At 47.6% G+C, this 27,582-nt stretch overlaps 1 protein-coding gene across 1 annotated transcript in view; it reads right to left on the bottom strand.

Moving 5' to 3' along the window:
* Positions 1-27,582, bottom strand: part of CSMD2 (CUB and Sushi multiple domains 2) — a 585,891-nt gene that overhangs the window by 118,332 nt on the left and 439,977 nt on the right. The window contains exons 26-29 of the mRNA XM_046662326.1: positions 25,269-25,471; positions 19,508-19,699; positions 13,742-13,880; positions 9,822-10,009 (exon numbers count right to left, since the gene is read on the bottom strand). Coding sequence (XP_046518282.1) covers positions 9,822-10,009; positions 13,742-13,880; positions 19,508-19,699; positions 25,269-25,471 — 722 coding nt within the window. The remainder of the gene's footprint in view (positions 1-9,821; positions 10,010-13,741; positions 13,881-19,507; positions 19,700-25,268; positions 25,472-27,582) is intronic.

Below are 27,582 nucleotides of genomic sequence, written 5' to 3'. Positions count from 1 at the left end.
TGACTCTGGATGCTTCTGTCTTCCCTCTCAGGTATACCATGGATGTATTTATCAGGCATCCACTCTGTCCCTCTGCACCGGATAAGAGTGAACTTGATGCTTCCTGAGCAATTGAGAGTACCAGTCATGGCCCTGAATCTCTGGAGAAGAGCACTCCACAGCCTTTCTCACTATCAGCTGGAAATGCTGAGCAGCTCTTGCGAGCCAACACTCACTTCCATGCACTGCTGTCTTTTCTCATCCTTCTGTTCTAAGACCACTGATGGTCAAGAGGCCTGTCATCAGACCTGGGCAGTGTCAGGACACAGCTGAGGAGGGGCAGTATAGGGAAATGCAATTGAGTATCAGGTTCCGTCGGAGTCCTGGAGGCTATGCTATGGGAATACAGTAGTGAGGTCTAGAGACCGGGGCTCACAGAAAGGTGCTGACAGCCCTTGTAGAAGGACTCAGAAATTCACAAAGCAGATGTAAGGAGGAAAGAGCCAGAACAGAAGGGATCAGAGTTCAGAGATGAATGGCTCAGGAGGAGTTTTGCTGAGGGCTGTCCTTGTCACCGGGGTACCTTTTAGGCTATCTATACAAAAGGCAGCCGCCGCTTGAGGGTGTCACTCAGCTGCCAATCACCCCATTGACTGGTGGGATGGCGCTGTAAGAGTCTATGATACTGCCAAGTCTAGCCAGCCTTGCACGGGAGCCCTTAAGATGGCCCTGCTCTTTGTCTTTGCCCATAGCTAAGCGTGGAGCAGTCCTGGATATACTACTAAATTTAAGCTCAAGTGGGACTGGGACCCAGAAAATTCTCCCTCATCTAGCAGAGGCCCCCTCAGTGGTTTTCTCATGTGCCCTGTGATGTGCTGCCTTGACCCTCTCATCAAATTTGTCCTTTCCCTGAGCCCAGTAGCCTCCAGAATATAACTGGCCATTGGGTGGCCTATATGTGGATCACAGAGATACAGGGAACTGTCACCATGTTGCATATTTCATCTGTGCTTCTCATAAATTCAAAGTGGGTCAAATATTTATTTGAAATCTTTATTTCAGAGAAATTAAGCAACTTGGAACGAGTTGACATAGTTCATAAGAGGCATAACTAGCTGGGGTGCCCAACATCCATTTCCCCCCTTCTTTCTTAAATAATGGAACCCAGATTTTATCCAGAATATCAAGGAATCAGCTGATATCTACATTTTCCAGTCACCTGGGTAGCTAGATATGGCCAAAGAGATGTAAACTTGGGCTGGTCAGATGACAACCTCCTGTGTCACTCAGAGTAAAAGCCACAATCCTTATAGGCTTACAAGGCCCTGAACATTCTTTCCCGAATCCTCCCCTCTACAACCTCAACTCCCATCATCCCTTTGCTAACTTTGCTCCAACCACTTGGCGTCTGTGCATGGAACGTTCCTCTGTTCACATGGCCCCCTCTCTCACCTCTTTCAGGACTTAACTCAATATCTCCTTCTTAGTGACAGATCCTTGATCAGCTCTTTAAAGTTTCAATATTCCTCTCCCCAACACTTCCATCACCCTACTCTGCTTTATTTCTCTGCACTGGGATCAATATTATCTCATGTACTATATATTTACCTTAATTTTTTCTATCTCTTTCCACTAGAACGTAGGTTCCAGGAGGGAATTTTCCAGTTTTGCTCACTGCTGTAGTTCGGTGCCTGGCACATGGTAGGCACTCAATAAATATTTTTTAAATAGGTAAATGTGGAGCTTCTAGAAAGGCTGCTTAAGGGAAGGTGATTCAGCTTGGAGAATGCTTGTTGGCCCTTCCTTCTTTCCTTCCTTCCTCCTTCCTACAGTCTGAAACTCAGATGTGATGGCTGGATCTCCAGTCGCCATCTTGGATCCTGAGATCACCTTGAGAATGGGAGCCATGTACTAGCATGATAGAGCAGAAAGACAAAAGGAGCCTAGGTGGAGCCACCTCGTCAGCCCTGGATGACAATCTCCAGATTTCTTTTACAGGAAGGAGAATAAACTTCTACCTCATATAAGGAACTGTGCTTTTGGGGAACTGTCGCACTGCACTGGAACCCAGATGGAGATGACTGCCCCAGAACTTTACAGTATGTCAGAATGTTCTTTCCTCCCTTCTCTGTGTGGCAAACTCCTTCACTTTTCAATGCCATCCTCTCTTGAGCAAGTTTCCTGAGCTTTGCCTTCTCTCTGGCAGAATCTGCTTTTCTTTTCTTGATTATAGTATGTGTGACATTATCTTGGTAGGTTGGGTAAGTGTATTTATTTCCAGTGGGTTCTGATCTCCTAGAGGACAGGGACTCATCACCTATTCTTCTCATAACCCCGGAAACTAGCACAGAACTTGGCACTGGGTCTGGCCTGATTTGGCACATAACAGAAGTTTAATAAATGGGTACTAAATTGATTGGCCGAATATCTCTGGGCTTGGAAAATCAACAACTACATCAGTGATTCCAACTACAGACCCTATTCTATCATTACCCAAATGTCAGAGCAAGAGCTCATCATTTGAAGCATTATCACATTAATAATAATGACAAGGATAATGATAATGATAACGATGATAGAACCTTACGCAGGAATTTCGCTTTATAATTTTCAAAGCACTTTCCCATCTGTTATCTCATTTGCGTCTGACAATAGCCTCTTCAGCAGGCAGGGCCAGGTACGCTCCTCCTCAGGTTAGAGATGAGGAATGTGGTGATCAGAGAAACTAAATGAGTTTTCCAAACCATTCAACTATTAAGAGGTAGAATTAAGACCAAAATCGGGTCTGCCGTCAGCCAAACTGGAGCTCAGCTGTGAATGATAAAACTAAATGACTAAAACATGATGATGATGATAATAATAAAAGAAACTCAAGCCTTCCAAAATGGGATAATTAAATGAACCAGCTTCTTTTTGTCCTAATAGATCAGTTCCATTTCCAAACAGTGTAATAACAAAAAACTGAAAACAACAACCCAAACACCCAACCAGTAAGGAACTGGTTAAACAAGGTTGGATTAGAACCATCCGCTGAAATAAAATCATCCTTTAAAAAGAACAGCAGAAGTCTTTGAATACTGAGAAAGATGCTTAAGATCTGTTGGGCAAAAAATGAAACAGAGCAAAAAAATCTCCCCAAAACCTGCAACCCATATTATGGATGAGTACATAGGTGTGATCCCCATCCACATAAAACAGAGATCGGCAAACTACAGTCCACAGGCTGGCTCCTGTTTTTGTAAATAAAGTTTTATTGGAACATAGCCACACCCATTTGTTTACATATTGTCTACGGCTGTTTTACCATGACAACAGCAGAGTTGAGAAGATGCCACAGAGACCATCTGGTTCGCTGAGCCTAAAATATTTACTATCTGGTCCTTTGCAGAAGTTTGTCAACCCCTGGTACATAATTTACATTAATTTATATTTATATAAAACATCTGGAGTGAGATAATAGACCATTAATAATGGTACTTCAGGGGATGGTATATGGGGGGACGTTAAGTTTTTAGAGTACGTCTTATATGCTGCTGTATTGTTTGAATTTTTCCAGTAAACACGTGTTACTTTTAAAATTGGCAAAAAATGAAGACGTTTCTATTTTGAACTTAAAGAGGAAGACCCATGGCAGCGGCGGGTGGTGGTAGCGGTGATGGTGGGAGCAGGTGTGGAAATTTGGTCGTAACTCCTTGGTCCACAGTGTCACTTCCAAGGGCTTGAAAGAGAAAATAAGTACTTTTTAGTATCTTCTGGGAGCAGTTGATTCACCTTGGCCACTCCTGAGTTATTTTAGACTCTCTAACACATGTTGCAAACTGCTCTTCCTTCTGTCTGAAATCCTGCCCCACCTCTGCTCTCACACAGCAGGCTTCTTCTCAAACTTTAGCTCTCTGTTTAAATGTCACCTGCCCTGCGAGGCCTTCACTTTCACCAGCTCCCACTCTTCAGTGGGCCTCTCATTTCTCCTTCTCAGGGTAGCTTGTTCTTTCCTAACTTCTTCCTTCTCGTTTGTCTACTTATTTATTGTCGGTCTCCCTCACTCAACTGTACGTTACCTTAGGGTCAGGACCATGACCATTTTGCTCACTGCTGTGTCCTCCACCTCCAGTACAGGGCATGGCATGAAGTAGGAGTTCAATAAACACTTATTGAATGAATGAATGGTCTCTACACTCTACACAGATGTCCCAGCCCAGAAGGAGGCCACCACACCTGCTGGAAGATGAGAATCAAGGTCTCCCCTCCCCCATTCTGTTGATTTCTCTGGCCTGTAAAAAGACGATAAACCTCCCTGGGACTCATTTTTTTTTTTGAGGAAGATCAGCCCTGAGCTAACTACTGCTAATCCTCCTTTTTTTTGCTGAGGAAGACTGGCCCTGAGTTAACATCCATGCCCATCTTCCTCTACTTTATACGTGGGATGCCTACCACAGCATGGCTTTTTGCCAAGCGGTGCCATGTCTGCACCCAGGATCTGAACCAGTGAACCCTGGGCAGCCGAGAAGCAGAATGTGCGCATTTAACCACTGCACCACCGGGCTGGCCCCTCATTTTTAATAACTGTATCCCAAAGACAGGATCCTCCTCATTCCCTGTGTATCCCTTTAGCAAAGAGTAAAGCTACCCAGAAGGCTGAATTCAGAAGAGAAGTGCCTCAGAACACGGTCTAACGGAAATCCATAATTGACGTGACTGCACTCAGAATCGTCTCTGAGGAGGCCTGCCCAGAGATGGCCAAGATACCACAGCCACCTTCCGGGAGCAAGTGAACAGAGGCACCTACAAACCCATTCATCTCTGCCTTATAATTAGGCGGCCCTCCAACCTCTCACTGGTAGCAGACTTGTCCATCAGTCTAGGACGTGAGCTCCATGGAGGCTGGGACTTTGTTTTGTCCCCTGCTCTGTTGCCAGCCCCTACATTAGTGTCTGGTACATAGTGGGTGCTCAGTAAATATTACTGAGTGAACAAATTAATAAAAATGCCTCATCTGCCCTTGCTTCTTATGAAAAAGCCTAATCCCATGACACTGCTCAGTGGACCCTTGAGTTAAGCCTGGTCAATCCGATGGTCCTTTGGGATTTAGAATTGGGACACAAACTGGGAAGTGATTCAAAGTGAAGAGTGAGGCAGCCATACTTGTCCTAGGAGAATGGAGAAGCAATGAAAATTGATCTGTAGTGAGAGGAGAATGTAGCAATTACTTAGAAACAGGTGGGGAGGAGACTGAGTGGTCCTGGAGATGGAGGAGGTAACCTCAACCTCTAGCTCTCCCATCCTGATTTCAATCCCTTAGGAGTTTATGCTTCTTGCCCTTGGGCTTTTGTAGTCTAAAAATATATTCCCTTTTGCTGTTAAGTTAGAGTGAGTTTTGTTATCTGTACTGTTAAAATGTAGAACCCTTCTTACCTTAAATTAATTTGGCTGTTAGTTGTTTTCTTTTTGTTGTTGTTGTTGAGAAAGATTGCCCCTGAGCTAACATCTGTGCCAATCTTCCTCTTTTTGCTTGAGGAAGATTGTTGCTGAGATAACACCAGTGCTAATCTTCCTCTATTTTGCATGTGGGACACTGCCACAGCGTGGCATGATGAGCAGTGCATAGGTCCACACCTGGGATCTGAACCCACGAACCCTGGGCCACCGAACCGGAGTGTGCCAACTTAACCACTACACCATCAGGCCAACCCCAGTTGCTTTCTTATAATGAAGTCTCTTTTTTGTCTCAAGTTGGTTTGAGTGAGCTTCTGTTTTTCACATTTTTATAATAAATTACCCGCTTTTTTGCTTAAGTTGGTCTGAGTGGGTTTCTCAATTTGAAACTAAGTGATCCCTGACTAAGATGCAGCCAAACTATTTCTGGTTCCCACTTGGGAAGTTGGCAGGATGTGGGGAAAGGCTCCTGGTCCATCTGCCTTATGTCAGAAAAGGGGCTGACCCCAGAGAGTGGTTTTCGCTGGGCTCAGCCACATGGCAACATTTCTCCACATGCCTCCGCTCACCTCCCAAAGCATGGAAGCCACAGGTCCCAGATCCTCAGCACTAGCAGGGCCCTGGATCTCTCTAAAAGACAGGATTCTGCCTTTGGACAGAAGATGGCTTCTAGATAGACGAGGCCAATTCTTCTCTTCCTAAGGATCCAGACCTGCCGCAATGTGCAAGTCCTCAGTGGGCTATATCTCATTCTGCGATGTTCTCTGGATTTGAAGAGTGTAGAGTATTTAAATTCTTTGCCATAGACTGAAGAAATATATAGGACACGCATGACACACATCACAAATACAGTTATGCACCGTGTAATGACATTTCAGTCAACGATGGACTGCATATACGATGATGGTCCTGTAAGATTAGTACCAGATAGCCGAGGTGTGTGGTAGGCTACATTGTTTAGGTTTGTGTAAGTGCACTCTATGATGTTTGCCCAACGACAAAATCACCTAATGATGCATCTCTCAGAACATCCCTGTTGTTAAGTGACTCAGGACTGTATTCATGTTATATATTCCACAGTCCTCCATACATGTGTACAAAACATCATAGTCACACTCTATATCTTCAGTAAACAAGAAAGAAACTGTACCAACGTTCTAATGGGGGAGCCCCAAGAAGAGGGGTCCAAGACCTTCTCCCTCCCAAACAAGAGCAGAACAAATGAAATATCCATGACACAGGAAAAAAGGCAAAGGGACGGAAGAGGGCAGATCAAAGCAACTACCTACTGGCACTGGGTCCTCTGTCAGGTGCTGTGTCTATTTAACAACCCTCACAACAACTCCTTCACATGGTGCCACTGTCTCTCTTTGACAGATGAGGAAGTGATGCTCAGGGAAGTTAAGAAACTTGTTTAAGGCCATGCAGTTAACAAGTGATGGAGGCCACCCCTATAAAGATATTGAACTTGAGGGAACATTGTCAAGGCCATGGGATCTGGCAGCAGAGGAGACTCATCCGAGGAATCCAGGGATCCTGGGAGACGGAGAAGGAGACCACAGGTAAGGCGGGGGGTCCCATCAAATGGGCTCTCTGACCAGAGGTTGGGCATTTAGCAGGGGGGTGACTAATATCACGGGGTGTGCAATCTGAGAAGGAAGGAAGGCAGCTCCAGGTCTCGCCAGGCACCTCTCACTCCAGACAGACACATTTATCTTGGTACTTGTACCACAGATGCTAAGAAGGAGGTGGAGAGTGCATGGGTGGGCTGTGCCTCCGCTCTCCCCTCTCCTCTTTTCCCAGTAATTGGCCTTCCTCCAGCTGCTGGGCTGGCTCGGGTGGCAGCTGGAAGGACCTCATTCCCTGGGCTATGTTTTGGATTTGAGAATTCCTCTCCATATAGTCTTGGGCCAACAGCTGAAAATGGAAAGGGCTTCTTTGGGAAAGAGGACTTGGAAGTGGGCTCCAGCACATGAATTCAGTGGAGAAGACCTGGGGAGAGGCGGCCACAGCCAGGTTGGATGTTCCAGGTGACCGGGGAAGAAGCTGAGGGAGTTTCTACTCAGGAGCTTCTTATATCCAAGGACGATGAAATAAGGTCATCTTGTAAGAAATGTGAAAGTGGTGACATTTGGGGTAAAATTTTGGAATCTCTGGCAAGTAGAGGACTCCATGTGGGAGAAGTCAGAGGCAGCTCTGCAGGGTTGCTAAGACTTGGCTGGGGTTAAAGGGTATCTTTGGTGGTGGCTCCATGTGCCATGTATGTGTGACTTTTTCTGGCCACGCTCAGCCACTTGGGTATGGCTGAAACAAAGATGCAGTTTTGCAAGGTTTATGCAATAGAAGGACCAGGGGCAGGAATACCAATGAGGGTGTGATTAGAGAGATGAATAATAAAAAGCAGGATGATGATGATATGGCAGCGGGGACGACGGTGGCGGAGTGATGGGGGTCCCAGGCTGATCATGCCTCCAGTTAGAATTCCAAGATATGTGACTGTGTTAGTTCTGATATCGGCATGTGGAGAAGGGTTTGGGTGCAGGAGGTTTATCGAATAGTAGGTGCGTGGAGGAAGAGAGGATGGCAGAATATGCATTTCCCAGGCCAGCCCCATGAGAAAGAAGACTACAAATAAAACTATTCTATTTATACATTCTCTAATTTGTGCACCAAAGTATCTTCTAGAACGGTATCTGACAAAGAGCAGACAATCAATAGTTACGAGGACTTCGACGAGTTGATGTGTTCCAAGTGCTGAGGACAGCGCCAGCAGTTGGTGGACATGAAGTTAGCTATTATTATAATCAGTATTGTTTGTGAGCTCATGCGAGATATTCCCAAGAGATCCCAGAAATATTTAATTAAGGGACATTTGAAAAGGTTGCTGAGCTCCTACATTCTGCAAGTGGGGGACATGAGCCAGAAACTTTTTAATTTTAACTGGTAATGTGACCTCATTTGTACACACAGGCTGATGAGGCCTGGGTGAACTTGGGTTACAGTAACAATAACAAAATCAGTCATCTCCAGAGTATTGTAAAGTGATGAGTACACACGGGGCATTATACTCACACATATAATATGCATGTATAAAGTATCTCTTAACTTTAACCTTCTGCAACGTAATTATTATGACCATCATTTTATAGATGGAGAAATGGGTTTCAAGAGATAATAACTTGCCAAATTCACAAATTAAGCAAGAAATGGAGCTAGGATGTGGATAATGGGGCCTGGGATAATTAGAGAAGAAGAAAAGGTCAAAAAGAGATGAATAGAGTAGGAGAAAGTAGAACTCTGGAGAGCCCGGCACTGATCTCAGTACCACCAAACGTTACAGAACGCTCGAGCTGTGCCGGGCACCGTGCCGAGGACTTTGATGCGTGGAGTCACTGATCTCTACATCATTTCTGTGAGGCAGTTATTCCCCCACCCTCATCTTACAGATGAAGAAAGGGAGGTTTCGAGAGATTAAATAACGTGCCCAAGGCCATGCAATTGTTAAATAGGAAAGATGAGCCCTGAACCCAGTTCATCCGACAGTCTGTGCTCTTGCCCAGGCAGGGATGTGGCCTGTTTTTGTAAGTAGACTTTAATTGGGCACAGCCAAGCCCATTCCTTTCTGTTTTGTCTTCAGCTGCTTGAGTGCTATACCAGCAGCACTGAGTAGTTGCAAAAGAGACCGTATGGCCCACAAGCCTAAATTATTTACTATCTGGTCCTTTAAGAAAAAACTTGCTGACCCCTGCTCTGGACCCCTACACTATGCAGCTTGCCTTAATTAATCCAAAAGTGCAATGAGAATAAAAGATGGCACAGCTGGAGGGGTGAGACAACGTGATCAGGAAGTATCAGAAAGTGTCCAGCCTATGACAAGGTGCCAGAGTATGGCCAAGGAGTGTCCTTGGGGCAGAGGTCTAGGCACTGTGACCCCAGGAGTTGGATGGGCTGTCCACACGGGCACTGAATTTATCCAGGATGGTGGAGGGCTTTGGGGTAGAGAGGAAGATTGAGTCTCAGATCAGAACCCTAAGGGGGTGACTGGGAAGATATTAGTTGATAGGTGTGGGCTGAAGTTATGAGACTGAAGAAGAGCTAGGAATGATCCTCATAGAAAAAGGAGAAAAGAAGAGCAACGATTTGGAATAGAAGTGAGGTGCAAGAAGAATGCTGGTCTCCTTTTCTCCCACGCCTGGGACACCTGGGAGTGAGAGACTAAGCCGCCTAGAGGGCCAGAGGAAGGCAAGTGCTCTGCAGGTGGCAGCGGTGCTAGGACTGGCACCGGCTCCCTATGGTCCCGGCCAATGCTCTCTCACTACTCTACGCTGCATTCGGGCTTCCCCTCTGCCGGGTCTGGCTGGCCCCGCCCTCAGCGATCTCTGCCACCAGGGCGCTTGCCTGTGCCTTACCTGTGTAGTCGATGACGAAGCCAGCATTGCTCACCGAGGCGTCGCTGCGGAAGGCGAGGAAGAGGCTGTTGCTGCTGCTCTCAATGCGGCCTGGGAGCTGGGAGCCATAGAAGCTTCCTATGAGGGGGCTGAGAGAGTCCGGTCCGTCGTAGATATGGAGGAAGTCATAGCCAGGCTCCAAGTTAAAGCTAGGAACAAAAACATCCCGCCCCCACCCCGCTAAGGTCAAATAAAGGCTCGTCCTGGGCCTTAGGCTCCACCAAAGGACGGGGCCTCCCAGGCAGTGAGCCCTCCATCCCACTGGTACCAACCCCTGCGACTTGCTGGGGGGAGGGAGAGGATGAAGCCCCAGCGCCTCCCAGTGCGGCGAAAAGATGGATAAGGAAGGCTCAGTGGCTGAGGAGCAGATTCCAGAGTCAGCGTCCAGAAAACTGGAGCTGAAAACTAACACCTTCCTTTAAAAAAATTTTTTTTTAATTGAAATATACTGACCTATAACATAGTGTAAATTTAAGGTGAACAACATGTTGATCGGAGACATTTATGTATTGTAGTATGATTGCCATTGTAGCAATAATTAGCATCTCTATCACGTCACGTAATTATCATTTCTTTTTAGTGGTTGGAATAATTCAGATCTAGTCTCTTAGCAAGTTTGATGATCATAATACAATATTGTTGTCTATATTCACTATACTGTGCATAAAAGGGAAAACGAGTTACCAACTTCACACTCTGTGTGGTCAGCCAGAGCAGGTCCAGAACCCAGGTCTCTTACCTGCCTCTAAGGTTCTTGACACAGTGTTATTCTTCACCTCCTTTCCCAAGAGGGAAAGAGCCACCCAGGCAGCCATTCCCAGGCAGGAAGGGGCCTGTTCCCACGGAGGACCCTGCCTTCATTCCTCTATCTCCTCAGCTCTCCTCAAGATCTGCTCCCACCCACTCCGGGCATCCACAGGTATGCCTTTTTCTTAGTTATTCTGACCCTGGTGTTGGAAAAAATCCACTTTAAAAACTGTATGAATTTAGCAAATTGAATATTCGAGTTGTCGAATGTAATTTATTTTGCTGGAATGCCTGGGGTGAAAAGGATGGAAAATTCCAAGGATTGGCAAGAACTGGAGCCTCTGGGGCTCTCATAACCTGCTGGGAAGTGTAAATTGGTTCAACCATTTGGGAAAACTGTTTTGCAATATCTACTAGATCTGAACATATGCTGGCCTATGATGCAGCCATTCCACTCTTAGGTATATATCCAACAAAGGCAGTCGATACCAATCAAGTGTGCAGAGATAAAAACAACAGAATAAAAGTAAATGAGCTTACAAAGAAGAGATTTCTGATGCAAACTCGCTCGTAACCCAGTCACGGCTTGGGAGACTCAGACACCCATTTGGTGGAACTGAGAATGAAATGGTGGTACTACCCTTAGCTAAGACATAAGGAAGAGGGAGGGGGGCATGACGTGCCTAGGATGAAGGGGTAGGGTGGGCAGACAGAGAAGAAGGGCGTCTAGGAGGCACGGGGAAAAGAGCCAGATATGCGCTGGCCTCCCACCCCCACGGCACCCTCTCACACTGGTGTCAGCTGCCAGGTCACCCCACCACTGCCGGGTGCTATGGTCTTCTTGCCCCCATCATTCAGCTCTCACCCATCTGGTCTTTCAAAAGTCAGCAAAGAAGGGTTTTGGAGTGAGTCCGTCTTGGTCACACATTATGGCTCCGTCATGCCTAACTGCCTTCCGCCTGGCCCTGCCTTCCTTCCATCATCAGACTTTATCCAAGCACCTCAATATGCTGGGGACTGTGCCCAGGATGCGGGGATATGTCAGACACCACCCCTTCTTCAAGACGGCGTTGGGGCTGAAGGAAGTGACAGATGTGAAGACAACAAGGCAAAGTCTACCGTCTGTACAGGCATATGGGAGCACAACACCAAGTTCCTCCAGGAGGAGGAAACGAAGCTTTCAAGGAGGCCAGGCTGGAGCGAAGTCTTGGGAGATGAAAAGACCCTCAGCGGTCGGACAAGGAGGGAAAGGAAGTTGCTGTGAAGGGAGAAGCACAAAGTCACAAGGGCATGAAATAGCCTTAGAAGCTGTGAATAGTTCAGTCTGGCTGGAGCTCAGGGGTTAGGATGGGGTGGCATTAGGACTGGGCTGGGGGTTGACTGGAGAGGTAGGCAGGGGCCAGATCGCTTGGAATGAAACTCAAAAGTTTGGACCTTTGGGAGTCATTAAAGGATTTCAAAATAAGGGATCTACCTGTTTGTTTCTTTGTTTCTAAATCGAGGTCTAATTTATACTCCATGAAACGATCAGCTCTGAAGTGTACCACTCTGTCAGTTTTGACACATGCATATCAAGATCCAGAACATTTCCACCATCCCTCAAAGTTCCAAGGTGCCCCTTCGCAATCAGTCTTCCCCACCCCCAGAAGCTACCCCTGAACTGAATTTTATCACCACAGATTAGTTTTGCTGATCCTAAAATTTCATGTAAGTGGAATCACACATTATGTACTTTTTTATGTCTGTCTTCTTTTGCTCAGCATGATATTGTTGAGATTCATCCACGTGGCTGCATGTGTCAGTAGTTTATTCCTTTTTATTGCCGAGGAGTATATGATTGCATATTAAAATGGAAAATGAGGTGGTTAGTTTAGCATTTTGCGTGACAAGATCAGTCTGACAGCTAGCTAAGGAAGAATCGGCGTGGAAGGTAAGATGGGCAGTGGAACTAGTTAGGAGAGTATGGCAGTAATTTAGATGGGAAATAATGAGGGCTTCCAGCAAGACAGTAGCTGGGAGGATGAAGAAGGAGGGAAAATACGAGGAGTGTTATGGCAGCAGAGGCGCCACACCTTGGTGGCTAATGGAAGAAGCAGTGAAGGTGGATGACGGTGCCACCCTGCAATATTCAGAACAGAGGTCATCCGGGAGGAGAAGTAATACGCTTCGTTTTGTATGCGTTGCATTTGAGTGCCTACAGGCACCAGACAGAGACCTCCAACAGTTAGATATGGGAGCCTGTAACTCAGAAGAAAGTCTGGATGGGTGAGAGGGGAGTCCTCAGTTTACAAGAGGAGAGTGAAGTCTTTGGAGTGGATGCGCTTGTCCAGGAAGGAGGTGTGGGCAAGAAAAGAAGGAGCCCATCGTAGAACCTGGCAGAGGATGAGGGGCATGGAAAGGAAGTCGTGAAATCACAGAAGAAGCTAGAGCACCAAAAGGGAGTAACTTCAAAAAACCAAGGGGAAAAGCAGGGTAAGGATGGAGGGCGCGATCAAGAGGTGTGGGAGGATAAAACACGGAAAGTTCCATTTTGTTTCCCAACCAGGAGTTCGTTGGTGTCTTTCATCAGAAGAGTTGCCGGTGGAACCGTGGAGGCAGAAACCAGATTTCGGCGGTTTGAGAGTGAACAGGAGGTAAGGAAGGAGAGAAAAGCAGAAACAATTCTTTTGAGGAGCTTGCTTCTAAGAGGAATAAAGGAGACAGCGCAGGAGCTGGGTGGGGCGCACCTGCAAGAACCCTGAGCCTCCTTGTGTGCTGGGGAGCGTGACGGAAGGAGCCAGGTGAGTGCAGAGGAGGAAAAGACAGGAGGGCAGGGGAAAAGGATGCAGCAGGGTCCTCCTTGCTGAATATCAACATCTTCAGAGGTAAAAAAAAAAAACAAAAAGGAAATACTAATAGCTCCTTCATACATCATTATAAGGATTAAAGAAGGTCAGATGTGTGAAGCCAGTGAGCCGAGCACATAGGGGACACTCAATAAATGCTAGTTTCTCTCCTTTCTGGGACTCTTTCCCCTGCCACGAAATGGGGAACGCCGCTCACAGCAGACCTGTGTATACTCACCAAGAGACCCGGGTGTGAAAGCCCTAGCTGCTCTGAGCCCTCTGTCTCCCACCCGGGGGAAAGGTACATACATGTTAAATACCAGGGCGATGACGTAGTCTGGCGACACTGTCACTTTCCAGTCGCACTCCTTGCCTGGCGGGTAGGGTTCTGGGTAGTTTGGTGACAGGATGACTCCTGATGGTCCCGTCAGGTCTCCCCCGCAGGGAGCTGAGGAGAGAGGAACACGGGGTTGAGACTGTCCCCTTCACCTGGTCACATGGGTCCCGGTCAGTGCAGCAGAGGAGGGACTGAGTCTGAGAGACCTCAGTTAAAACTTGGCTCTAGGGGCCAAGGGGAGGTTGGAGCGTAATGGGTGTGAGGGTTTACCTCAAAGTGATGGAAATGTTCTGGAACTAGATAGAGGAGGTGGTTGTACAACGTTGTGAATGCACTAAGTGCCCCTGGATTGTTTGTTTTTATTATTTTTGTTTGTTTGTTTTGAGGAAGATTAGCCCTGAGCTAACATCTGCTGCCAATCCTCCTCTTTTTGCTGAGGAAGATTGGCCCCGAGCTAACATCCGTGCCCATCTTCCTCTACTTTATATGTGGGATGCCTGCCACAGCACGGCATGCCAAGCAGTGCCATGTCCGCACCTGGGACTGGAACCAGGGAACCCCGGGCCGCCAAAAAGGAACGTATGCACTTAACTGCTGCACCACCTGGCCGGCCCGAATCATTTGTTTTTAAATGGTTCCTTTTATGTTATGTGCACTTCACCTCAATCAATTATTAAAAAACAAAAACAAAATACCTGGCTCTGCCACTTCCTGGCTGTGTGACCTTATGGAATTTACCTAACCTCTCTGGACCTCAGTGTCCTTTCTCTATTGCAAAAAGAGATAATATCTCCTTCATGGGGGACTAGAAAGATTTTGGAGATGTCTGTTAAAGCATTTAGCATACAGCAAGTAGTCAATATACAGAGCCATCACTCATCTTTCAGACATATGAAATGCATGCTCTCCTTCCACTGCCTTACATCCTGTTTCCAGGCGAGCTCTGTAGGTGTTTACCACGAGTTCCAGCACACTCGATACCAGGAGGAGTGGAAAACGTAACCACATTCACCTGCCAAGCGTGGCTGGCCTCCTCCACAGCCAGCTGACTTGGCATCTGCTTGGGGCTGCCGATCCCTTCCAGTTTTCCAGGAGGCCTAATCAGGAGAGCGTGTATGCCTCAATTGTATGGAGATATTACAAATCCCCAATTAGGGCACGGTGGCCCCCTCCAAGGAGATGACAGGCCTTTCCAGAAGGCAGGGAGGTGGAAGGTGGCTGCTGATACAGCCAGCTGCTCTCCCGGAGCCCTCCCAGGCACCTCTCAGACCCTGAATGAGCTCTCCTCCTCCACGGCTGGGTTATTGCTCTAGAGCACGAGGCTGTGACGCAGCCGAGCCTGGGAAGTGCATGGGGTCATTACAGGAAAAGACGGCTGAGACTACAAATGTGGCCTGGTCTGAAAACTACAGGGCGCTGTTGGCGGTTGGCAGTGGAGTAGGCAAATAGGGGCACAGAGAGTTGTTCAAGCAGATGCTAGAAAATCTGAGACGGGACCCGGAGGCGGAGCCAAGGGCATGTCCAAGACTGCAGTTGCTCGCCTTTTGCAGGGCTGAGCTTTGTTCCCTCACGCTGCAGCTTATGCTTAGGGTGAGGCTTAAGGGGCTGGATCCATGCCCCACGGGGGCCGTTTAAGAAATGGAAGGTCTTGGGGCTGGCCCTGTGGCCGAGTGGTTACGTTCGCGTGCTCCGCTGCAGGCGGCCCAGTGTTTCATTGGTTCGAATCCTGGGCACAGACATGGCACTGCTCGTCAAACCACGCTGAGGCAGCGTCCCACATGCCACAACTAGAAGGACCTACAATGAAGAATATATAACTATGTACTGGGGAAGAAAAAGGGAAAAAAAATAAAATCTTTAAAAAAAAAAAAGAAATGGAAGGTCTGCAGGCCGGGTCATAAAAGCCCTAACATGGCTGAACATAAACTCTGAGTGGTCACGTGCAGTGTGCTGTTTTCCGTGGATAATATGTTTCAAGCACCAACCTGAGCACCAGGACCGTTCAGGTGGGCACCTGTTAAACGTCAGGCATCTCAGACGTACAGCATCTCAGACACATCATCTCGTTTACGTCTCATAGCAACTTAATGAGCTATGGGTTATCCTCCCTGACTTAGAAAGGAGGAAACTGAGGCTCAGAGAGGACAAGTAACCTGCCCTGGGTCACTCAGACTCAAACCCACAGCTGTCCGGTCCTGGAGGCCGTCATCTGCCCACTCTTCTGGACTGCTGCAGAATCCCTGGCGGCAGTGGCATAGAGACGAGTGCCCTTCCCGGAGGCCCCCTCCCCGCAGGCCGGAGCCAGAAGGCCCAGCCGCAAGAGCTTCTGGGAGCGAGGACGCTCCCTTGAGTCAGGTCTGCCTCGTATCCCACTCATCTCTCTGCTGAACCCTCTCCAGAGAAGATGGTTCGATGAATGGGACAGACTGGAGGCCTGGATGATCAGGATGAAACCTCGAACTCAAAGCAAGACCACACTGTCCAGTCCACAGACAGTGGCTCTACCCGTGTCTGCAGTCCCGGCTCCCAGGGGTCCTCCCAAGGGGGCACAATGATGCCTCCCTTCAGGCAAGGGCTGCCAGGCTCCAGCTTCCCTTGCCAGCTCAGGGGTCTCTTCCCTTAACTTTGCCACAGATGGGGTGAGTGTCAGTGTTTCTGGAACCACCTCCGTTATTCTTCTGCTCACCCCCAAAGTGCTCTCAGTTTGTTTGGGTTCTAGGCCTCTACCCTGGTACAGCTCCCTTCCAGATGGCTCCCTGGCATCAGACGTTTGGGCATCTGCTTCCCACCCAAGACTCTGGCACGGGCCTAACCGCCCTCTGCCAGTTGTGCCTCAAGGCTCTGGCTGGACTCCTGGGCTGCTCCATGACGGGGGGCTCCTGCTGCTGGGGGCTAGTTGATTGGCACAAAGAAAGTTCCTTTTTCCCCTTCTAGGCCCAGACACTAGTCAGCAGGACAGCCGAGCTGTAGGAAGCCAAATGAAGCCGTGGCAACATCCCAGCGTCACCCCATCCTTGCAGTGGGGACTCAGTGGGGCTGGGAAGCCACGCTGGAACTAGAAGCCAGGTCTCACTTCTAAGCCAGGGCACTTGCCCCCACACCCGTGACCGTGCCCCGTCCACACGCTCCGTGAGTTAGAGATGGAAGGCGAGCTCTGCCTTGCAGGCCCAGGCTTGAGCTCACAAACCACAGATGCCCAGATGGAAGTGGAAACAGGCTCCCGACCATCCCAGATGGCCAAGGAGTGGTCAGGCTGTAGTGAGGGGCGAGAGTTGTGAAAAAGGCCATTGATTTTCAAGTTTGCACAGTCCTGGGTTCAAATTCCGCCTATGCCACTTACTAGCTGTGAGTTTGGGCAAGCTATCCCATCTCTCTGAGCCTCCATTTCCTCATCTATAAAATAAAAAAAGAAAAGAGTAACGACGATAATGGCTTCTAATGTATACTGTGTTTCCTATGAACCACGTTCTAAGTGCTTTATAGTATTATCTTATTTAATCCTCAAAACAACCCAATGAGGTAGGTACTATTATTTTCCCTATTGTATGGAGGAGGAAAATGAGGCACAGAGAGATTAAGTAATCTGTCTAAGAGCACACAGCTTGTGGTGAAGCCAGGCTTGAACCCAGATAGTTGGAATCCAGACCCTGAGCTCTAAACTTACCACGTGGTGATTTCATTTGTGATAATGTAGCTACAACGTCTAGGCCAGCGCCCGTGATGGGGCTGAGGTTCCACAAACACGTATTTCCTTCCTTTGCTCCCTCCCTATAATGCGGGGATGTCAAAGCCAGCCAGACCGGTCATGGCAGACCGCCAAGGGAGCTGGAAATTAGGGGCCTGTCGCTGGGATTTCCAGACTGTTGGAGGGAAAAGGCAAAGATGTTCACTTTGTTGCTGCAGGAACCTTTCTCTAAGCCGAGCGCAGAAGATGGGTAATGAAAGCCGAATTAACCTCTTTGCCCTGCTCACCACACAGTCGCTGCTCTCCCCAAAGTAACGCAGCGCAGCCCTCCTTCTCCACCCGGGACAGTCTTGTCTCAGGACCTGCTTTTCCACAAGAAAAGCTAAGGAACTGCTGCCTTAGAGAATGCTGGATTTGCAAGGGGGCTCAGAGGGCATCTGATTCCCTCCCAGGCCTCACCGGAATTCCCTTAACCAGACGGAATTCTGGTTCAGAGAAGGGAAGTGAGTCCAAAACCTCGAAAGAAGAAAACAAAGAAGAGAGGAGAGGATGGAGGAAGGAAGGAGGGAAGGAGAGAAATGAGTATTTCTTGAGATTAGGGTTATTTGTGTCCTCACCCCACAAGGCCGTGAGGGAAGTATATTCACTCTCACTTTATGGACAAGAAAACTGAGGCTCGGAGAGATGAAGCAATTTCCCAAGGCCACTGAACTAGTGAACGGCAGAGCCAGGGCCTACCCGGATCTGCCTGCTTCCGTACCCCACGCTCTCTCCCACATGGCATGCCACGTCGCTGAGAACCGAGCTGGTTCTGGAACCCAGCTCTCAACTTCCTGCCCGCTGTACACTCACCACGCGCCTGTCATGCACACTCCCAATGACCTCTGAGAGACAGGGTTTAGTTCTCACCTTCAAGGCCAGGCCTCAGAGCATGGCCCACAGAGGTCAGGCCTCAGAGGCCTGGACAGTGGCTCCCGTGGAGCCCGTGTGGGGGCGCAGGGTGGCTAGGATGGCCGCTGCAGGGGTACGTCTCGGGCAGTCCCCTGAGCCCGTCCCCAGCGTGGAGTCAATGTGGGGGGGAGGAAATGAAAGGCTTTGCCTTCAGACTGATGTGGGTGTGAATCTTTGCTCCACCATAACCTAGCTCTGGATTTGGGGCAAGATACACAAATCTGTCTAAGTTTCAGTTTCCTCGAGTGTAAAGTGAGGGCATGGTCCTCACTTGAGAGAGCTGTACAGAAAGGAGGCTGTGTAAGTAAACGTCCAGTACGGGGCTGGCACATGGCAAGGACTCGATGACTGCTGTTCTCTTCTAACACCCGTCATTGACGCGGGAGATAAATGCATTTAGCATTTTGCCTGAGAAAAAGCCGCGTGACAGTGAGCACCCGGAACGCTTGTTTCTACTCTTTCTCTCCTGTCCTCCTCTCACGCAGGCTCACACAGCTAGGGAGCAGGATTATCAGGCCCAACTCTTACAAGCTACCTGACCTTGGACACATCTTTGTCTCCATCTCTTCATCTGTCAAATCGGGAGATTTCACGAGTACAGACGGGTCTGGAGAACCAACACTCAGGGAACCAACAATGTCCTTGAGAAGAGGAAGCACAAGTTTCCTTCCTTTGCACCCCTCGCCTGTGGGGGCCCTTCCGGTGCTTCAGGAAATAGAAGGGTCATTTCGGAACCTGCTGACCCTGACCTCCAGAGGTGACCCATTGGCCCCTTTCCAACCTAAACAGCCTGGGCCAGGGAGAAAAGGGACAGACACGCCATGCTTAGAAATCTTTGGGACCATTTTGGAGAGTGAAGAATTTGTAGTGTGCAGCGTGTGAGTTGCGTGTGTGAATGTGACCAAGTGTGTGTGTGTGTGTGTGTGTGCATGTATGCATGCAAAGCAGGGTAAACTTTGGGCTTTCTGCAACTTTGGTGTTCCAATTCCCTTGGCCAGGCTCAAGACCCAGCTGCTGCTTATGTGTGTGTGTGCGCGGGGCGGATCTGGAGCACACAAGAGGTGGGAGGAGAAGGCAGGGTCCCTCTGAAGCTGCTTTGTACCCGTGCACGTTGGCGGGCTGGGCTGCCAGAAGAATCTGTTCTCGATCTTCACACAGCTGATCTCGGCGCTTCCCTGCAGCGCGTAGCCGGGGTCACACTGGAACACTGTGGAGTCACCGGCTTCCCAACTGTCACCACTCCGGCTCCCGTTCTGCGGGACCCCAGGGTCATTGCAGGATGTTGCTGTGGACACTGGGATAAGAAAACAGAAGAGGAAGTGAGGTTGCCTAGGTGTCTGTCAGACAATGAAACTCTTGGCTCGTCACCTCCCTGTCACTGCCACTTCCATCACCAGTGCGACTGCCTTGATCACCAGCACCTCCCACCAGTGTCCTCAGCTGCAGCCATGGTGCCACTGTCTCCATTCTCACCCCCATTTCTGTCGCTGCCTCCACCACTGCTTGTGGCCACCACCCATTCCACCATCCACCATCACTGTCGTCTACCTGTCATGAGATACCAGGAGTTAAGCGTGATAGCACTGCTGTGATGATAGAACTGAGTTCAGTTTGATTTAATGATTCAAGCTTTGTTCCATGGATAAGCTTTGCAATTTTGTAAGTGTAGCTAACCTGACCAGTATGAGGGAGTGACGAGGTAATGAGGTCTAAACTCCATGCATTCCATCAGAGGGGTCTGCAAAGGAGTCGGGCGTTGGCCTGCCTGAATGCTGAGCGGTGGTTATGAAGGTGCGGGCAGCTTCTGAATTCGGGTGAAGACCATGTTCTCTCATGCAAGGCAAACACACAATGACCTGCCAGACTGAAGCCACATTCAAAAAAGTCAGATGTTTGTAGCAAGTGGCAGTGGAGAGTTCAAAACAAACGTAAGTAGCCGAGATGTATTAAAAATTGAGAAAGCTCAGGAATTTGGGAGATGTTTGAAGTCTAATATCTAAACTAGTGTAACATTAGAGCAGGAGTTTTAAAAGTGAACACCAAGCGAATGATGGAAGGAAGGAATGAGTGAATAAAAAAATGGGTGAGTGAATGAAGGAACAGATGCAGCGTGAGAAAACGCCCTGAAAGACGCAGTATATGAGAACGCCAAGGGAAAGGATTCTGAGGCAGGGGCAACAACCCCAGCTGCCTCCACCGTCCCCACCCATGTCATCGTTCACAGACTGTGATCGGCAGGCCCCAGGGACAGAGGTTCTGGAGGCCACAGGATCAATAACGTTCACTGGCTTGGAGGGTTAATTTTTCTCAAACATTTTGGGAAAAAATAACTTTACACTAAAACAAATGAATTTATTATGGAGTAGAACATAAAATTCACATGAGTTCTTAAGCAAAATCATGAAGCCTCAAAGAGATTTTGTGCTTCCTCCTCCCTCGAGATCTCCTGCGGATATGCATTCACCCACCTCTGCTATTAGAACAACTCGGGTAGAAAGTTTGAGAAGCCTGAGCCTAGGGCAACTGTATACACAATATCACTAATTATTAGACATAGCATTGTGTGGACGAGTCTGAAATTATAGTATCTAATACCTTACACCCAATAACACCTAAGACAGTGTATGGCAAACTAGAGCCCACAGCCAAATCTGGCTCTATGCCTGTTTTGTTTGTTTGTTTGTTTTGGTGAGGAAGATTGGCCCTGAGCTAATCTTCCTCCTTTTTTTTCTTTTTCTCTCCAAAGCCCCAGTACATAATTGTCTATCTTAGTTGTAATTTCTTCTACTTCTTCTATGTGGGACACCACCACAGCATGGCTTGATGAGCAGTGATAGGTCGGTGCCCAGGATCTGAACCAACGACCCCTGGGCCACCAAAGTGGAGCACAGGAACTTAACCACTACACCACCGGGCCAGCTCCTATGCCTGTTTTTGTAAATAAAGTTTTAGCGAAACACAGGTATGCTCATTTGTTTACATGTTTTCTACAGCTGCTTTCATGCTCTGGCAGCAGAGTTGAGTTGTTATGACGGAGATCATATGGCCCATGAAGCCTGGGATATTTATGATCTGACTTTTCACAGACAAAGTTTGCTGACTCTTGCATATGGGATCCTATCTTAAGCCCTCCTCTTTTGAGATCACATTTTAAAACCTATCCTTTGCTTTGACCCAACTTTAGTCATTAACACCATCAACGATCTGCTATCACTATGCTCCAACCACATGTGTAAAATCTTCTTCAACACAGCAAGGTTGGTCTCCCTCCTCATCCTCCCCCCACCACCCCAGGGCCTTTGCACCTGCTGGTCCTTCTGTCTGGAATGATCTTGCCACAGACCTTCCTATGCCAGCTCCATCTTGTCCTTCACTTTTCAGCTCCAATGTCACCCCCCTCAGATAGGCCTCTTTGATCACCTTCCGAGCTCATCCTTTAACGCTGTTCCATCAATTTTGTCACATTACCTTGTTTTGTTCCCTTCATAGCACAATCTGTAATAATCTTGCTCCTTCATTTGTTTGCCTCTTTGTTGCACATCGCTTGTGCATCTCTACTGGAAGAGAGACTTTGGCTGGTTTGCTTCCAACTGTATCCCCAGGGCCCCGAACAGTACCCAGCACACAGTAGTGCTCAGCAAATATTTGTTGAATGAATAAATAAATGAACAAGTCATCACCATCTGACACTTGCTGAATTTATTTATAAAGTCAAATAAGAATCAATCTTTTTCCTTCCCAATTAAAAACCGACTTAGCTTTCATCTCTGGCTTTGCAGTACACTGTACACATGTAAATGATTCCCCAGAAGAAAACCAGCTCGCTGTTCTACCACACTCAGATAGGTTATTTATATGGGAGGCCACAGAGTGCAATGATGAAGGGCCTAGGTCTGGGAATCATTCACAGGGGTTCTGAACCAGGCTCTGCTACTTATTAACTAGATGACCTTGTAGGAGAAACCTCCCTGGGCTTCGGAGCCCACACCTGCAACGTGGATTAATAATGGCGCCCATCCCTTAAGGTTTCCGTGAAAATTTCAGGAGAGAACGCAGCAGAGAGTTTAGTGTGGTGCTGGTTCAATAGACGGCAGCGGTTAGCCTTCGCTCTCCTTCAATGCTCCCCCTTGCCTGTTTTTGTTCTCACTTTCTCTCTTTAATAGCCCTGAATGTGAGCGGCTCGGCAAAGCCGCATGGGAAAGGCTGGATCCACGTGGTACGGACAGGATGTCAGATGTTACACAGTCATGTTTACTTAATAAAGCCAAAGCCGGCACTAATCGTCCCTGGCATTTCTGTGCAATCCGCTGTCAAACATACACTATAAAGTTAACACAGGTGAGCCGTTCTCTCCTCCCCAGAGTAGTCCTGGTATTTGCTAACCGACGACAGCAACAGGGAAGGTGACCTTTCCTGAACCTTGGTTACGCCCAGAACTCTGGGCCGGCTTCTCATGGCCTTCCTGGAGCCCAGGCGAGGCGGCTTTGCCCACTCCCCTCTCCGTGGACTTAAGCAATGCTCAGGGCGGCTTGCCAAAGGAAACCCTCATGTTAGAGAAAACCATCCATTCGTCTGTTCATGCCTTCGTGTGCCCCTTTGTTCAGCAAGCGGTGAGTGAGCACCTGCTGCATGCATACGCTGTGGAGGAGTCTGGTTGGCATGATGTGGCCCTGACCCTCTAAGAACTTCTGTGGGATGGCAAGTAGGTGGCCAGCTCTGAGACAGGGCAGAGTGTCTGGAATTGACAATGTGCTGAAGAACTAGAAGTAGGGTGCTGGGGGTGCCATAGGCTACAGCAATGGCATCTGAGACGAACCTGGAAGGATGAACAACACTTCCATGGGATGAGTGATGCATGAGAAAGTGGTCAAAGCTGGGCCGGGCAAAGGCGCAGCTCATGAGGGTGCTCAGGGACTCTGTCCCACGTGGCAATACTGAGGACACAGCGGAGGTCAGATAAAGCACATCTATAGTGGAATTCGTCAGTATGATTATGGACTTTTTTTTTTTTTTTTTAAGCCATTCCCATCAGCTTGGGCACAGTCAGAGAAAATACTCGTCTGGTTTAATTACTCATAATACTCCTTTCCCCAGAGAGTGGACTGAGCTGTCTCTTTAGCCTTCTGCTCTCCTTACTGCTGGGAGCGCCTTCTATCGCTTATCCCAGCCATTTCTAAAGTTTGTTCTAAGAAATGCCAATCTCTTGAGATGGCCTAGAAAAACATCATCCATGGCCAAATACGTTTAGGAGTTGTGACCTACCTACCAGACATCTTCTGAATTTATCTGCATTAGCAGACCAAAAATTCTCGGAGGTCCCAAACTTCAGATAACCTCTTTAGGTCTGCCTCAATCTAAGTACCTTCTCAACATTTCTCAATCATGCAAACTTCTTTTTCCTAAAATACCAATCAATAGTCCATGGAACCCCAGGGAACAGATGTTGGGAAATCCTTATCTAAAATGACTCCCTTGTTGCCCCACGGGAGGACTTGAATCTTGGATGAATTCAGCGCTACTTGGTGGTCCCCAGGGACTCTCTCCCTGGGTGAGGGGGTGCGTGGATTTCAGGTAAGAAGATCCCCAATGAACCCTGCAAGGAGCTCTTCCTTGCTGGGCTGGAAGCCTGCATGAGCATTATGTCGGCAAGTTAATGAGTATAAAGGAACATGATCCTGGAGACCCTCATCTGCCCCACACACTGCTAGATGCTCACCTCCACGGAGAAGACGGATGCACAAAAGAGCTGGAAGTAGGGCTTGCAACTCCATTACAGCCTCACTGGTGCCAGAGATATACCCATCCACCCTTAGCTGATACACCAACTGGGTGAGAATGTGGAGGCAAAACCATGGCACAGGTGCCACACAGGCTTGCTCTGGAATCATCACGGAAACCGCCCTCATGCACACACACACAATGGTGTAAGGAGATGATAATGAAGACAGCTGCTGTATAATAAACACAAGCAGAAACCGAGGCAGAGTCACTTGTGCAGGGAGATAAGTGATGGAAGAGGCACTTCAGAGGCGATGAGATGGTGCATCACAGGGAGAGGCAGGGCCAATCATATAAATGATCTAATATTGGGACTTGAAGGTTTGAGCTTTTTCCATTTTTGGTGGCTCTTTGTCATGCTCCTCCATAATTGGCTACTTCAGTACATAATTAATTGAATTTAGATTACTTGTGTTGGCTTCCAGTCTTTACCGAGATATGCACTAAACGGAGAACTAGAGTGTGAGGCAAGGCAGATCAGCTCTTCCATAGCTGCACCTCAAACCATCGTCAACTGGTACCTCCCCTGAATCTCTCAACGCTACGCGTGTTTCAGCCACAATGGACAATTGTCCACTTCCAGAACCTATTATCCTGTCTCTGTATTTGTCCATGTGTTCTTTGCATCTAGGAGGCCCTTTTCTCTCTCTTTCATCTAATAAGGATCCACAAATCCTCCAAAGTCCAACTCAGTGGCAACTCCAATGCCATGTCATAGTTGACCACTCCTTCCTTGAAATACTGTCTTTTCTTGTGTAACTTCTACTCATCCTTCAGGTCTGAGATTGGGCATCGTCTTTTCTGGAACATCTTTCTTGATGCTCCACGGTGACTATTACAGTTTATAGTTCTCCCTCCAGATGCTTATCAATTTGTATGTAAGGGTCTATTAACCTGCCTGTCTTCCCCCTAGAGTAAGCTTAGCATGGATATTTGAACAGGTGCTAACCATGTACCAGGCACACAGCAGACGCTCAATAAATATCTTTACTCGAGTGGAGATGGAGGAAAGGAGGGACTTGAGAGAGAAGGAGAGCAGGCAGCATGACAAATGGAGAGGGTGCCAGCAGAAGGCAAGCACAGACCTGAGAACTGAATGGCAAACCCCTGCTTGCTGGTGAAGAAGTCGGTGCTGAACTGCAGAACGACTGAGTTGAAGGTGCTATGCAGATCCTTGGGCAGGGCTGAGCCGCTGAGCTCCTTCAGCAGAACCCCACTCTCCACAGGCCCATCCCAGATGCGCAGCACATCATGGACCTCCTCTGTGTCGAACACCAAGAAGTGGAGCCTGAATGGAGAGAAGAAGCAGGCAGTCATGCCGGGCTCAGCTCCTTTTTTTCCAGGGGCTTCCAGTCAGGGAAGGTCATCTGGTAGCATCCTCATGATTCTCATTCAGCCACTCCTCCACTGAGGTCACTGGCAATGGGGACAAGGTGAGGAGAAGTATATTTTGGGCATCTCGTTTATTACTATGAGCTTCATGTTGCCACTATCAAACCCCACCTGTCTTCTCAACTCCACACAACAGACCTCAGACCTCATTCCTGAGTCCATATCCATATCATTATAAATTAGGAGGAGGATAGTGAGAAGGCAGGGTCTGGATTGGATAAAGGATATAGGTAAAAAGAAAATAGTCAATCAAAATCCCAGCAAGTTCTTTTGTGGATATCAACAAAGGGATTCTAAAATTTCTATGGAGAGGCATAAGATCCAGAATAGCCAGCACAATCTTGAAGAAGAACAAAATTGGAGGACTGACACTACCCAATGTCAAGACTTGCTATAAAGTTACAAGAATCAAAACAGTGGTATTGGTGGAATAATAGACAAATAGATCAATGGAACAAAATAGAGAGCGCAGAAACAGACCCACATAAATACAGTCAATTGATTTTTGACAAGGGAGCAAAAGCAATACGGTGGAGCAAAGATAGTCTTTTCAACAAATGGTGCTGGAACAACTGGATATCAACATGCAAAAGATGAATCTAGACACAGATTTTATACCCCTCACAAAAATGAACTCAAAGTGGATCACAGATCTTAATATAAACATGAACTTATTATAAAACTCCTAGAAGATAACACAGAAAATCTGGATGACCTTGGGTATGGTGATGACTTATTAGATAGAACACCAAAGGCATGATCCATGAAAAAAACACCTGATAACCAGAACTTCATTACAATTAAAAGTTTATGCTCTGCAAACGACACTATCAAGGGGATGAGCAGACGAGCCACAGACTGGGAGAAAAATCTCTGCAAAAGACACATCTGATAAAGGACTGTTACCCAAAATATACAGAGAATTATTAAAACTCAACAATAAGAAAACAACCTGATTAAAAAATGGGCTACAGACCTTACCAGACACCTCACCAAAGAAGATATATAGATGGCAAGCAAGCATATGAAAAGATGTGATGTCATCAGGGAAATGCAAATGAAAGCAGCAATGAGATACAACTACACACCTACTAGAGAGACTAAAATCCAGGACACTGACAACATCAAATGCTGATGAGTATGTGGAGCAACAGGAACTCTCATTCGTTGCTGGTGGGAATACAAAATGTTACAGCCACTTTGGAAGACAGTTTGGCAGTTTCTTAAAAATACTCTTACCATATGATCCAGAAATCATGCTTCTTAGTATTTACCTAAACGAGTTCAAAATTTATTTTCACACAAAAACCTGCACACACATGCTTATAGCAGCTTTATTCGTAATTGCCCAAACTTGGAAGCAACCAAGACATCTTCAGTAGGTGAATGGATAAATAGACTGTGGTATATCCAGACAATGGAATATTATTCAGCACTAAAAAGAAATGAGTTATCAAGTGATGAAAAGACATGGAGGAACCTTAAATACATACCACCAAGAGAAAGAAGCCATTCTGAAAAGGCTACAATACTGTATGATTCCAACTAGACAGCATTCTGGAAAAGGCAAAATTGTGGCGACGGTAAAAAGATCAGTGGTTGCCAGGGGCTGGCAGTGGGGTGGGAGGGAAGAATAGGTGGAGCACAAAGGATTTTCAGGGCAGTGGAAATGCTCTGTATGATACCACAATGACGAATACATGTCATACACGTTTGTCCAAACCCACAGAATGTTCAACACCAAGCGTGAACCCTAATGTAAACTATGGACGTTGGGTGATGATGATGTGTCAACGTAGGTTCATCAATTGTAACAAATGCACCACGCTCGTGGGGGATATGGATAATGGGGGAGGCTGTGCATGCGTGGGAACAGGGGGTATATGGGAAATCTCTGTACTTTCCTCTCAATTTTGCTGTGAATCTAAATCCGCTCTAAAAAACTAACTCATAAAAAAGAGCGGGTTGGGTAAAGGGCAGGGGTTGCTGTGGGGTCACTGAGAAGCT

Source organism: Equus quagga, chromosome 5 (assembly GCF_021613505.1).
Source record: "Equus quagga isolate Etosha38 chromosome 5, UCLA_HA_Equagga_1.0, whole genome shotgun sequence".
Lineage (NCBI taxonomy): Eukaryota > Metazoa > Chordata > Mammalia > Perissodactyla > Equidae > Equus > Equus quagga.
This window is presented reverse-complemented; position numbering and strand designations above follow the sequence as displayed.